This window comes from Danio rerio, chromosome 21 (assembly GCF_049306965.1).
Source record: "Danio rerio strain Tuebingen ecotype United States chromosome 21, GRCz12tu, whole genome shotgun sequence".
NCBI classification, from domain to species: Eukaryota; Metazoa; Chordata; class Actinopteri; order Cypriniformes; family Danionidae; genus Danio; species Danio rerio.
In genome coordinates, this window is record NC_133196.1 from 26,300,708 (window position 1) to 26,315,757 (window position 15,050).

General features: G+C 35.4%; 2 protein-coding genes across 31 annotated transcripts in view; one reads left to right on the top strand and one right to left on the bottom strand.

The window, feature by feature from the left end:
• igsf9bb (immunoglobulin superfamily, member 9Bb) overlaps positions 1-12,288 on the bottom strand; it is a 176,272-nt gene extending 163,984 nt beyond the window's left edge. For all 29 annotated transcript variants that reach the window (XR_012396799.1, XR_012396798.1, XR_012396797.1 and 26 more), the window contains exon 1: positions 11,976-12,288. Coding sequence is in view for 24 of the 29 variants with exons in the window: in XM_073935367.1 (XP_073791468.1) it covers positions 11,976-12,039 (64 nt within the window). In the remaining 5 variants the exon portion in view is untranslated. The remainder of the gene's footprint in view (positions 1-11,975) is intronic.
• Positions 12,289-12,434: 146 nt separating this feature from the next.
• jam3b (junctional adhesion molecule 3b) overlaps positions 12,435-15,050 on the top strand; it is a 179,699-nt gene continuing 177,083 nt past the window's right edge. Inside the window, exons 1-2 of one of the 2 annotated variants that reach the window (XM_073934885.1) lie at positions 12,435-12,649; positions 13,841-13,877. The gene's annotated coding sequence lies outside the window, so the exon portion shown is untranslated. The remainder of the gene's footprint in view (positions 12,650-13,840; positions 13,878-15,050) is intronic. The other variant, XM_073934886.1, reaches the window with a different exon arrangement.

Consider the following 15,050-nt stretch of genomic DNA (forward strand, 5'->3'; position numbering starts at 1 on the left):
TCTGTTATTTGCCTAGGTTTGAAATCAGAACAGATAATTGACTAAGAAGGTGGTCAATGATTTGAGTATGGAAATTTTGCAACGCACATAAAGAAAATAACCGACAAATGGCAATGTTATATTTGGGGCGAGTCAACAATTATTGAAAATAGTATACTGCAAAATCCTAAGATATTAATGACAGTATGGAGCAGGGGTTTTCAAACTTTTAGTACCCCCAAGTTTGTCCACGCGGATGACATTTTTACATTAGTGTACAGAATCTAGATCTTTAAATGGAGCGTGTGCCTTGAAGTGAATAAAATAGTCATCTGGCATGTTTTCAAGCGACAATTTTCATAAGTTGATGAGCTTGAATTAGAATCATACCGTCTAAACTTTAATGCCAGAGCTACGTCATGCATAATTAACCGAATTCCACAGAGCTTTTTTGAAGGTATCTATATATAGTGTTGTCTTGCAAGCATCTATCAGACAAAGTAAGAATGCAGTTGGGGGGAGGGGTACCAAAGTCAATGCTGGCCCAAATACCAGCTGATTGACACGTAAAGGGTGATGACTTTTATGGAACAAGCCCTTTGCCCTGGGCCAGCGGTGGCCTGTTACTTCCTATTCACATCAGTCAGGAAGCAGGCCTGCCTTTGGTGAAAAATTGATGCTAGAGCACTCGCACGTTTCATGCTGTTTCTACAGTACAGTATCTGAGTGTTGAGTGATTTTATTGAGGAGGATCACGGGAGACCATGGTTTAAAGCTGCTATTCAAAATTTCTTTTTGCATATGTTAGTGTGGGGGGTTGCTTGCTACTCAGGCGGATTAGGGAAAAAATGGCCTACAATTTTTGCAAAACTTCAAAAACAGAACAATTGCATTTGGTTTTAACATAGAATGAGCTCTAGGGGCAGCAAATCTTTTATTCCCTTTCATCCTAATTTTGATTATAAGGCAGATTATCAATTATTGAAGCCTGACTTCCAAACAAATCCTTGAACAGTATTATGTAATATTTTATGTAATCTATGATATTATGCTACAAACTACTGTAATGTTGAATAAACATGTTTGAGTGTTGTGCAACCATGATTGATTTAGCAAATGAACTTTAACACTAGTGCGCTCTAATACTAATTGATACTTTTAGCATAGATTTTAGAGTGGGAAGTATTTTAAATGTGATGAGAATTAACCTTTTGGAATTACCCATAAGCTTTTTCCAAAAAATAAAAAATAAGTAATTCTTTCTTTCATTTTCTTTTCGGCTTAGTCCCTTTATTTATCCAGGGTTGCCACAGTGGAATGAACCGCCAACTTATCCATCAGGTTTTTACGCAGCGGATGTCCTTCTAGTCACAACCCATCTCTGGGTAACATCCACACATACTCATTCACAGACACACTCATACACTATGGACAATTTAGCCTACCCAATTCACCTGTACCGCATGTCTTTGGACTGTGGGGGAAACGCAGGGAGAACATGCAAACTTCACACAGAAACGCCAACTGACCCAGCCAAGACTCAAACCAGCAACCCAGCGACCTTCTTGCAGTGAGGCGACAGCACTAGATACTGCGCCACTGTGTCGCCCTCAAAATAAATAATAATAATAATAATATATCATTATATCATAATAATATCATCAGACAAATTTCCTTGCTCTGTTAAACATCATTTGGGAAATATTTTAAAAAGAAAAAAATCTAAGGGGGTCTAATAATTCTGACTTCAACTATTTATATATATTAGCAGTTTTCTGTATTCTATTTTTGTATTTTTACCCATTTATTTGTGCTTTTGAATTGCATTATGGGACCTTAATCTTTCTTTCAACAATTTTGTAACCTTGAAAAGTTTGAAAAAGGGACTTTATTTCAAATTTCACTACTGAAATGTCTATAGTCTAAAGTCACTTTGTTAAAGTTTAGAGTTGAATTTTTAACATTTAAATTCGACAGAGCAGAGATCAAGGTACCATAATGTAATCCACAAACAATAACAAACAGATAACCTTGTGAATCACAAAATGGTGTAATGGATCACAAATCTTATGGTTCGGATCACATTATGGTTTTTCAGTCACGGATCAGACCATTTTTTGGATCAGCACAAAAGGGAGAGACAAATTACAAACAAACGTGAGACAAACGTCACCTTGGAATTATAAGGTTCTATCTGCGTTCTGAATGATTTTGAGATAATGAGCTTTAAAGTTTTTGCATTTCATAGCAAACAGTATGTGTGTAACATTTGATTGTCTTAAAATGTAAACAACTTATAAAAATATCCCATAATATAAAATAAGATATCATTTATTAAGACTATGTCAATAACTCAATTTTGACAAAAATGTCAGACCTTATAATTTAAGGTGACGAAATGTCATTTGCTTTCCATTTACACAAAAATATTACTGCAAAAACCATTGGTTTAAACAAACAAAACTTAGAACCGGTTATTTAATAAAAATAGAAATCAAGAAAGAACCAGCTGAAAAAAAGAAGAAGAAGAAGAAAAAGAAAAATTATTTTTGCTTCTGTTGCTGATAATGCTATATATAGATATCTATATTTAGATCTATATCTAAATTTATTTTCAATTAATGATTCAACTACTCCAATATTAAACTTCGTATTTTATTATAGGTGGGTCATTTTTTAAAACCTATTCAGTGATATTACTTTGATAGTTGTTTGTCGCCACCCATTGTTTACACAATGTAAGTGCTACAACAATCACCAGTGTCAAGTTCCATCAAACAGTGATTTTTACCATAAACATCAGGGTTTATATCTGAACTATAAACTGTTATTCGAGTACTTCTGTGTTATTTAATTGTTTGTAACTAACTAAAAAAGTGTTAAATCTGATTTTAAAATTATAAATTCGAAAATAAATTTGAAGGATTAATAAGCATATGCAAATCATTATCATTTATCATTTGTGTTGTACGGGTTTGAATTCATGAAAGGTAAATCCTGCCAATTTTAAATAAATCAAATAAACATTGGAAAAGCATTTTGGTAGGTCCAACCATAAGTTTTTTCATCATCATTATATATTACAGAAAAGCTAAAATGCTTTCACGCGTGATCTGAATGATGCAGGAGGTGATCTCTCTGCAATTGTAATAAATATTGGATTAGCCTATAAGTTCAAAAAAGTTATTAATCGGTGAGTCATGTGCATTTCAACCTGTGGGTTGTGATCCGTAAAGATCGCTGATCAACCATGATCTGTTACACCTAAGCAAAATAAGTAAACTGTTAATTAACAGATTTTTTACAGTACACTTATTTCTGAGGAAACTGAACTGAATTTTAGCACAGTTCACTTGATATTTTGCTTTAAAATGCAAAATTTGATAAAAGCAACATCACATTTTTAATTGCACATTTTAAAAACGCGAACTATGTAAACTTGCAAAACACATAACACAAAAATAAATGTGGAATTTGTATCACTGGAGTCTAAACAGATAATAGTAAATAAGGGCCCTATAATACACCCAGTGCAATAAGGCGCAAGACGTGTTTCTAAGACATGTTGCTATTTTCAAACTATAACTTTCCCATTTTCTGCCAGGTTGTTTAAATAGCAAATCCATTGCACCATTTTGTGGACTCATGGGTGTTTCGGTCTAGATAAGAGGTTTGTTAAGGCGCATTGCTGGCGCGTTGCTATTTTGAAGAACTAAAATAGATTGCATAACAGACCAGATAAGAGCAGGTCTAAAGTCCAGTGCTGAGCGCATTAGTTGTGCACCTTGCTTACACATAGTTCAAAACACAAAGGATGTACAGCAATACACAAATATCTTTACAAATGAAAAAGAATTAAAGGACTAAAATATTACAAAAATGCCTTCCTCTTGAGAGGCTTTTTAAGTTTATTAATGACAATTTGCAGTTTATTTAAGGCAATTAAATTTCCAATTATTTATTATATGCATATTTATATTTGCTTTATTAAAAACAAGCTTAGATTTGTACAGAATGTCCACCTGTCAGGTCTGGGGCATAGCACATGTGTTTGGATATAACTCAGTTTTTTAAACACACTTGGTTGTTATTGTTAATTTATTTGTTTCCCGGAAATTATAACTGAATTATGAAATAATTTTGAAACAAATCTTTGTGCTTAACAAACAAAATTAATTATGTGGGATAAGGGATGTCTGTGCATCCAACACGTTTCCTTATTCACGAAAGAGAGTGAAAGTGAAAGTATAGAATGAGGAGGCTCATTCTCACGCTGCAGTTTGTTAAACTGTTTTCTCACTAGTGAAGGGTTCAGTTTTTCCACTTACAAAGTCTGCCATGTAAATAGCAAATGTGCTATGGGCTGACACAACTGTATATAAAAGCAACTGTATATATATCTGAGAATAAACTTATTCTCAAAACACACCTATAACTCTTTAAGAGAATAAGCTCAATACTTTTAGACCATGCACTGGGACGCAGAGCGTATTTTTCCGTCCTTAAATCAGCAAAAGTGGATTCTTAGTAGAGCCCTAAGACTTCATGTGTGTAACTTAACAGCCATGTTATAGAAATCACTCTATACTTTTATTATTCTCCATAAAAAGACAGATACTGTACTCAGAAAATGGTCAGAATGTATTAATCCTTCAATCAGTTGAATGAGTCAGCTGTCAGGATACAAACATCAAAACCTGAAAGGCTCTACCACAAATTTGTGAATGAGGCAGCCTCTGCTGTTGTATCAGCGGGGAGTCTGTTCGGACACATGGCTGAGGTGCTGGACTAGGAGAGGAAGAGTATCAGAGACAGGAAACAGCCTTTGAAGTGCTGAGAAAGTAGAAATGGATTCCAGCCATAGGCACAGATGAGACAATCACGTAATATGTTACAGTGCTGGAGAGCTATTTGAAGATTTTTGTCAGTTTAAAACTGAACAAGATATCTTGAACACGTATTTGGTGTGACAAAGCATAATGATTCACGTTCTACTGCAGGAAAGGCTGTTTTACACAAGATTAATAATGCACATCTAAAAACAAATGCTCATTGGAAATATGTGCTCCAGAGTAAATTTTAGTAAAACCACAAAATGTACTTAAACATTTGACTGTAATTACTTATTTAAATGCTTTATGACATCAACCATTTTAGTTCTTTTTACACTAATGATACTTTGTAATGTCCTGGTTTCTGTTTTTTGTATATTTCAGTTTCGTGTTTATGTCACTTCCTGTTCATCTTAGTTTCCCCTAATCTTGTTAATCTTTGAGTTAATTGTCTCCACCTCTTGTCATGTTGTTAAGTTGATTGATTCCTTGTGTATTTATACCCTGTTCTGTTAGCACTTCGTTGTCATTAGTTTTAATGTCACTCCCATGATGTCTACGTGTTTCACTCGTTGTTTTGTTTTGGTTTGTTTTAAATTAAAATGTTTAAATAAATATTTGTTTGGCTGCATTGGGATCCTCACCTTTATTACCTGCACTACATCAGACATGATATACTTACAGAGACACATTGTCGACAAATAAAGATTTAATTTTATGGTCTGTGCACAACAACAAATAAATACCACAAAACAACTTAATGATGAATACAAATTGTAATCAAATACATTTGCCTCCCCTATCGATCTCTATACGGACGCTTTACTGACATTGTCAGTTTGCTTAATTTTAGCTCACTTTCTACAATGTTGCTGAGTGCTTGTGGTAAAACAAAAGAGATAAAAGCAATGTAAAATCAAGGTAAAACTATCTGGTCACAGTGTCCTTTTCTCTTACGTTTGCTTTTGAAAACACTATTTATTGGGTTACAAGCCTGCCTTCTTGTGAACGTGTGTACAAGTAGAATGTGTGTCTGAAACAGAAAACAAAACATACCCAAAGAAACATTTTAGATTTGCAAAAACATAGACAGTGCTCTTTAAAGAATTTGTCATCTGAAACGTGCAACAAAACCTACACAGAGCAACGTATTTATGTGGCCTAGACACATATTTTCAATGAGCTTGGGCTGTATTTGTGCAATTAATCGTATTCTGATTGTTTGGTTGTATTTTTTCTGAAACTTTACTTATCTTATTTTTTAAAAGATCATTCAGCTTAGTCCCTTTATTAATCTGGGGTCACCACAGCGGAATGAACCACCAACTTATCCAGCATATGTTTTATACAGCAAATGCCTTTCCAGCTGCAACCCATCTCTGTGAAAAACCTATTCACACTCATACACTACGGACAATTTAGCTTACTTAATTCACCTTTACTGCATGTTTTTGGACTGTGGGGGAAACCGGAGCACCTAGAGGAAATCACGCAAATGCAGGGGAACATGCAAACTCCACACAGAAACACCAACTGACCCAGCTGAGATTTAAACCAGCAACCTTCATGCTGTAAGGCGATGACACTACGTACTGCACCATCGTGTTGCCTAGCAAAGGAACTTGAGCCAGGAATCGCACTCAGGGAGCTGCGAGCACATTGGTGCTTTATGTCAGCGCGCAATACCACTTGGCAACTGACGCCTTAAAAAGATCAATACGTCACATTAGTTAGGCCGGTAGCTTTTTGCTTTTTCTTGTTCAGACAGAAACTAACTGTATATCTATATATATATATAGTTTGTATACTAAAATGTTATATAAAATGTTGGTTGTGTTAAATATTGATTTAAATGTTATATAAAATGTTATTTACAGTCAAGTTATTTATTAAAATTAAAGGCTTCCAAAATGTACCCTAATGTATCACCCAGGTGTCACAGATGTAAAACCTATTGATGATCAATCATGCATGTTTTTTGGGAAAGCAAAAAGCTAATTTTTTTTACAGAAAGTAGTACAGGACTTTACAGCCAAAAGCTTTGCAAATTCCATTGGATAACATTAAATTCCATTTGGTACAGAACTGAACAAGACACTTAATCCTACTTTAATAAAGAGACTCTGCATTATCTCCTATCTAGCAAAAAAAAAAAGCATTTTGCTCAACTGGAACCAACAAAGACCTCCAACATTTGAACTGTTCATACAACTCTAGAAATGAAACAATGCTCTTGGAACAATATACATAGTACTTAAGAAACAATGCCTTTCAAAAAATATGGATGCCTATATGGATGCCTCTAATGAACCTCTCACTCTATGAAGACTTCTGATGTATTTTGCATAATATGTGTGACCTTAATCACAACATTACTTTATTTGTGTATTATAAATTTTGTATTCTGTTTGTATTTTTATTTATTATTATTATTATTATTATTATTATTATTATTATTATATTTTTTTTCTCTCTCTGACTTTTGTTGCTATACTTGCTGATACCCTTCCCTTTGTCCTTTTTTGTTTATGTTTGTATGTTCACTAAAACCAGTAAATAAAGAGTTAAAAAACAAATAAAAAAACCCAAAATCAATTATAAAAGAAACTAAATGTAACATTCTTTATGGGTTCATGTTAAAAAAATTAATTTTCACTTAGGTTGTTTTATTTATTTATTAAATGTTATATTTGGCAATGAACATTTCGGGTTTCAGTCCAACTTGTGTGCCCCCTTGTGCCCTGGCTTGTGTGCAAAAGTGCGTAAAATCAAATAAAAAGTGACTTAAAAATGTTTGTGTTCTATTAGTTGTAATTCCACTGTGTTCTTCAAAGTCCAGAGCATTCCCCCTCACTCAGAATCACTGGAGCCAACAAAATGCATTTGGAAATTGGCTGCCTCAGCTGTGCCCTCTGTGGTTCGCATTCTGCAGCTTTCCACGCAATCAGCGTAAGTCAGCTGCTTTTCATTGTTTGATTGGAATGCCTGGCGTGGATTTGGCTGGATTATGGCTGACATTATAAATCATAATTACAAGACATTGGAAGTATCTGTCAAGAGAGTCAATGAGTAGATTTACAACAATTTAAGTGTCCATTCTTCGCTATTTGCAGTACTAAAACACAATAAAAACTCTATTAACATGCTCATTTACATTGTACCGGAAAGCCAAGCCAGATGTGATGACAGGCAGCTTGTTTGTTATATAAACAATTTAAAATTTTCCACGGGGAAGAGGCATACATATCATTCCACTGGATAAGGATCAAGCCATCACAGCCGGAGGATGAAAGAGAAAGTGATGACTGTTGGAAAACACATCCAATGTTATCCAACACCCCTTAAAAATGAGCAGCTGTCAGGTCCCCCGCCAGCCCTCCTCTAACAGGCTTTCCGTGAAACATAGAGTCGGGTGCAAACCTCCAGTGCGAGCTTTCTTTGGATTCAACATTTCCAGCTGGCAACTACATCAGCACTGCCTTGGGGTTAAGAACTCGGCACAATCTAGTCTGCTAGCAGGTGCTAACTGCTAAAACAAATCACCATCATTTCATATGTATCCACATCAGCTCAAATCATATCCTGTTCAAGCATGACTAGGAGTCACAATTTGGCTGGTTTAGCCAGGTCTGTAAGACCTTTCTCATAGATGATGCAATTATGGCATGATGGAGGATGAAATCTAATCACTGGAAATATAATGTAATGCAGTGGAATGCAATGTAATATGTTTGTATGAAAATGTTAAAAATTTTGGGCTCAGTACTTAAAAAAAAAAAAAAAAAAACTAATAACATCATGGGGGCTAAAATGTAATCTTTAGAAATTATAATATAATATAATATATCAACATTATAATATAATATAATATAATATAATATAATATAATATAATATAATATAATATAATATAATATAATATAATATAATATAATATAATATAATATAATATAATATAATATATAGGGCGGCGCGGTGGCACAGTGGGTAGCACTGTCACCTCACAGCAAGGTCGCTGGTTTAAGCCTCGGCTCGGTCAATTGGCAGAGTTTGCAAGTTCTCCCATTGTTCGTGTGGGTTTCTTCTAGGTGCTCCGGTTTCAAAGACAATAGAACCCCACAAGTCCAAAGACATGCGCTATAGGTGAATTAGGTAAGCTAAAATTGTCCGTAGTGTATGTGTGTGAAGGAGAGTGTATGGGTGTTTCCCAGTGATGGGTTGTAGCTGGAAGGGTATCCACTGTGTAAAACACTGCTGAATAAGTTGGCGGGTCATTCCACTGTGGCGACCCCAGATAAATAAAGGGACTAAGCCGAAAAGAAAATGAATGAATGAATGAATGAATAATATAATAACAATAATATTTGTGTTATATGTTAAGTTATTGAAATTATTTTCTACATTTAATAAATGCATTTTTGTAAAAGATGACTAAACGATTATGAGGAGTATAAATGATATAAAAATTGAAACTCAGACTTAAAGATGTTTTGAATAGTTTGTTTGTCAATGTGTGATTCGTGTTAGCTGTTAATTGTTTTTTGTTTGTTGTATGTTTGACCCATGTGACATGTACTGCCTAATCTTGGCCAGGACGCTCTTATAAAAAGATTTTTAATCTCAATGTATCTTTCTGGTAAAATAAAGGTTGTAATAATAATAATAATAATAATAATAATAATAATAATAATAATAATAATAAACACATTTATAAACTACTGTTAAAAAACTTCCATTGCTACAAAATAAATTACCATTTATAATATAATAATATTTGTGTCATATATTAAATTATTTTAATTATTTTCTACATTTTAGTAAACATTTTTTTGCGAGAAATTAATAAAAAAAAGAAAGATTAATGAGATTAAAGATTAAAGAAAATTAATGAATAAATGAATAAAATACTGTAATATAATATAACATAATATAATATACTGTAATATAATATAATATAATATAATATAATATAATATAATATAATATAATATAATATAATATAATATAATATAATATAATATGGTGACGCAGTGGCGCAGTAGGTGGTGCTGTCGCCTCACAGCAAGAAGGTCGCTGGTTCGAGCCTCGGCTGGGTCAGTTGGCGTTTCTGTGTGGAGTTTGCATGTTCTCCCTGCTTTCGCGTCGGTTTCCTCTGGGTGCTCCGGTTTCCCCCACAGTACAAAGACATGCGGTACAGGTGAACTGGGTAAGCTAAATTGTGCGTAGTGTATGAATGTGAATGAGTGTGTGTGGATGTTTCCCAGAGATGGGTTGCAGCTAGAAGGGCATCCGCTGTGTAAAACTTGCTGGATAAGTTGGCGGTTCATTCCGTTGTGGCGTCCCTGGATTAATAAAGGGACTAAGCCGAAAAGAAAATGAATGAATAATATAATATAATATAATATAATATAATATAATATAATATAATATAATATAATATAATATAATATAATATAATATAATATAATATTGTCCTTTAGGGCTCAGGTGATTGGCACAAATCTTTTAAGGTCATTGAAACACTATCCAATAGCTCTATAGAAGTTACTGTATAAGCCCCCTTGGTAATAGTCTAGATATATTTAGGCCAATTTGAGCAACTGCCAAAATGACATTCGTACAGACATGCCGATTTGGCAAAACAAGCTTAACAGAGGACAGATGTTGGGCTTATGCTCTAATCACAAAGGAAGATGTGCTGTTCCTGAGGTGATTGGCTGGAGGTCTCAACAAGTTCAGAGTGGTCGGTTAGCAATGGGCCTTCCTGAAGCAATGCATCAGCTCATGGCTCTCAGACAGCTGCGTCTGAGTTCTCTGTTTAGACAGAACTACAAAGCAGAGATCTGGCACACGTCCAGGTTTGTACCCGGTGATTGTGGGCATGTTTGCCAGCTGACAGCTTGAGACGGCAGGGCCAGGGCAGGGAAAGAGCTGCATTGGGGCTGAGATTCTGCAGCGTGGCTCTGACACACAGGAGGGAGACACTGAGCGGATGAAGCAAAGTGCACAGTCAGAACACCAAGGTGAAAGACGTCTCACTGTCAGCTAGAGGGGATGACACAGCTCAAGTTCAGAGATGTGGGATGATCTTGCTATGCTCTTTGAATATAGAAATCAGAATTGGCATATACTCAACGATTTTCAAGCCAGGTGTGATGTCTGTCGTGATTTGGGAAATGTGTAATTATTCACAGTGCAGGCATGCAATGGGAAAAGTTCTCAAAATGTGACCAAAGACTGGATGATCATCAGTAAGCAGCCCTCTAGTGGATGAAATTGAATTTGCAGGGCTATGTGAGTCCATCAGCCCAACATTTGAAATAAAGACACCACTTTAAACTAGTCTGAAGGTCGATCAGATTTACAGAAGAAGCTGAATTGAAATTATGATAGCCATCTTAGAGTGTTCTCGGGTTTAATGAGCTAAAGCCATCTGAGCAAGGTTTAGAGATATATTCAAAAAGTCATTCAATCATTAAGCACCCAAATGGACTGATATAATACTACTACTGTGCATCATACCATCGATGCATATTCCCAGTCAAAGCACCTTAAGATGTGTAGTTAAAGTTTTTCATGTATATGAATAGACTTTAAAGGTACAGTTCACAATTTACTTGATATCATGACATGGGGTGGAAAATCCTATATGACAGAAAGACTTAGACACCAAATATATGCATTGAAACTGAATACTAAATCTCAATTTGTATTCAGCAAATAAAGTCATACATGTTTGAGGGTCTGCAAATGATGTAAAATGCATGTTTTGAGGAGATCAATCCCTTTAGTGTCATAAAACATACTTAATGTGAAGTATATACACGCTTGGAGAACAATTGGTTAATATGGATGAAATAGGCAGCAACAGCTCAAATTTTCCAATTTTGCAAGCTCATGTGACTTATATAAACTAGATTTTCAACTATTATATCACAAACCAGTGATTTAGCATTATTCAAGCATAAAAATAAAAAATGCAACCCTTCAAAAATGGCTAGAACTGTAGTGTTGTCCACTTTAAAATATTCAACTTTACCAGATTTAAATATTATTCCGAAAAATAAACACAATCTCAGGAATAATATCAATGACTGGAAAATATCCACAGCAATATTCCACAACAAACTTAAGGCTGTATGTAATAAATTGCACTTCGACTCACCTTGAGCAGCTGTTCCTCTGGTGCTGAATACACTTGCTATCAAAGTGGCCACATACCAAATCATAGTACTATTGCCAACCAGAGAGAAACCTCATCATATCTCAAAGTGCCCCTTTCAATAAATCATTCTTAGCCGAGCCCCTGGTCGTTAGACGCGCTGTCAGCTGCTGAGACCCTTTTACTCATGCCCTGCATACTTTTCTCCGACGGTTCCCTTCATTCTTTCCCTCCCCTTCTTTCCTTTCGCATCCTCTCTCGATGAAATAGAGCACCTGCACCAGCGCACGGCAGCCAGACGCGGCTCGATGGCAATGCCAGCGTGAAACCAAGCATGACAATTTAGCTGTTAGCTCCGCCCCCGCTTGAATTTCATTGGCCAGTGATGGAGGCGTCGGGGCGGAGATTGGTCGCCTCTCCGTCGCTCTCCATGTAAAAGCCGAGAGCACCGCGTTTCAAGGTGAGTTGGAGCGTGAAGTGGCGTCGGAACCGCAGTATCATGCGCAAAAGAGAAGTCGTGTAAGCAGCCTGTCGGATACCCGGGTACGAGGCTTCGCCTGCTGGGAAAGTTAAAGGTGCGGTGGAGTGGAGTGGACGTCACGCGTTCATGTGTGGGGAGGAAATCCTCAACCTGTATGCGTCATTCGCATTTCATCCCATCGATTGCACTGCGCGCGGTATGGACACACGAAACTGAAGACAGTGATTTCTCCGGTAGTAATGATGTCACTTGTTAGTGACATCATTGCTGAACTAAATTTTCAGTTCTAAACTAATTCAAAGTAACTAGAGCACCATAATGTTAAGACAGAATCAGTGTAATAACAGTGCAATTGCTCAAACATAAGGGTTTATCGTCCCCTGACACCATAATACTAGGTCTACTTTAGGTATTACTTTGGTATACCAATATTCCAATTTGAAATATAGGGTAAATAATATCTTTAAGGGATAATTCACTCAAAAAGAACAGATTGCTGTTAATTGATTCAAACTGAGGCCATCCAAAATGTAAAAATAAGAAAGCAAAAATAAGTATTGTTTTATGTACACGTGAAACGGTAAGTAGGCTACTAGTGGCTCCTCCTTAATATATATTTATTCATTTTTTTTAGGCTTAGTCCTAAAAAAAATCAGGGGTTTCCACAGCGGAATGAACTGCCAAATTGTCCAGCATATGTTTTGCTCTTCCAACTGCAACCCAGCACTGGAAAACATCCATACACACTTACATACACACACATACACTACGGCCAATTTAGCTTTTTTAGTTCACTTGTACCGAATGTCTTTGGACTGTGGGGGAAACCGGAGCACCCGGAGGACACCCATGCAAACACAGGGAGAACATGCCAACTGACCTGGGGCTCGAACCAGCGACCATCTTGCTGTAAGGCAACAGTGCTACCCACTGAGCCACCAAATCACCCATATTGAGGTCTTGTAAAGTGAAATTATTGTTCTTAGCTAAAGAATATATGGGACAATAAATAAAAGGTAATTGTTTCAAGACCACAACACTTTTTCTTTAATGAAAACAAATTAAGGGCATTTTTACACCACAAAAAAAATTTACAAAATCAAGAAAAGCAAAACAAATAAAATAAAATAAAATAAAAAAGTTAAAATATAAAATATATAATAAAATATAAATTATATAATAAAATATATATATATATGTATTTATTATATTCATATTATGCCACGAAAGTCATGTCTGAGCAATACATCTCTGAATGCAATACATTTGAGAACAGACATTATGTACTGAAAAAAAGTATTCACATCAATGCTCAGATTCAAAAATAGTGACTTAATGTAAATGTTTGCTGATCCTTATTTACTTTCCCTTTATTTACTTTTTTCAGAAAACTATGACATGTACCATTTTGGAAGATCATGATGGTGAGTATAATTACAGAATCGTCCCTTAAAGCTTATTGTAGTATTTAACTCATGCGTCTGTCATTTGTTGTTAAAATTGAGATACAGTTTGTATTCAGTCAAAGAAAAGTGTTTATGAGGCAATTTGATAGTCAAATAATTACAGTGTACAACAGCATACTGTTTATGCATGATGTGTTCTCTACTAAATTGGTGGGTTTTAAACATCCACAAATCAGCCCAATTGCAGACAGCTGCAAACTCACATGTACAGCATTTCTCTTCCAATTTTAGAGCTCGAATCTGCTATACAGTCCATTTGAGCAATACCTTTAATGGAAACACTGGTGTTCTGCCAATGCTTATAGACTTTAAAAGTTCCATCCACGTCAAAGAGTTTATGGCAAAACAGCTTAGTCTGACATTTCTCAACCAGCATCTTTTTTACTCATCTCCTAAACTCTGAAAAAAAAACATCCCAATTATATATACAAGAGAACTAGGTGCATTTCTTTATTGCTAAGAACTGCATGCTTTGTTTACAGTTAAAGTTCTTAAAAGTTCTGATACGATTTGATAAAGTTTTAAGCCATGCAAAATTCAGGCTTAATTTTATTACATTATTAATATCACAGAGCTTTTTAAAATCCTCCATAAATGCCTCCATTCAGACTGTATTTAGCCGATGAGTGTACTGTCCTTAACCGCTGTGTGTAAACCCACATTCAATGACACACACTCTTTAGAGGCAACTTTAAGAAATACTCCCCTACTCTTGGAAGGTTTTATGAATTCTTATAACCTTGCACGTACAGTATCTGTCTCAGAATGTATTTTATTGCTAAGTTTTATACCACCCACTCACCCATATAAGTTATTAACCTGCTTGAACATGCAGTAAATATGTAGGTATTTGTAGGTACAGCTGTATTATTTCACAGAAAGATGTCTTTGTATTTCTTCTGAAAAAATACAGATGAAAAGATGTTTTCCCTATGGTAAAACAAAAAAGGTTTTGTACTATAATCTGTGCTAAAAAAATAACACACAGGCCTGAAAATGCTCTTAATTTCCATGCCTGTTTTCTAGCTGAGGGGCAGATAAGGATATTCAGCTGTACCCTTTATCTCACCTTCAGATACGTCATCAGGATGATGTTCAGGAAAGCATGTAATGGTACAAGTTCACAAGTGT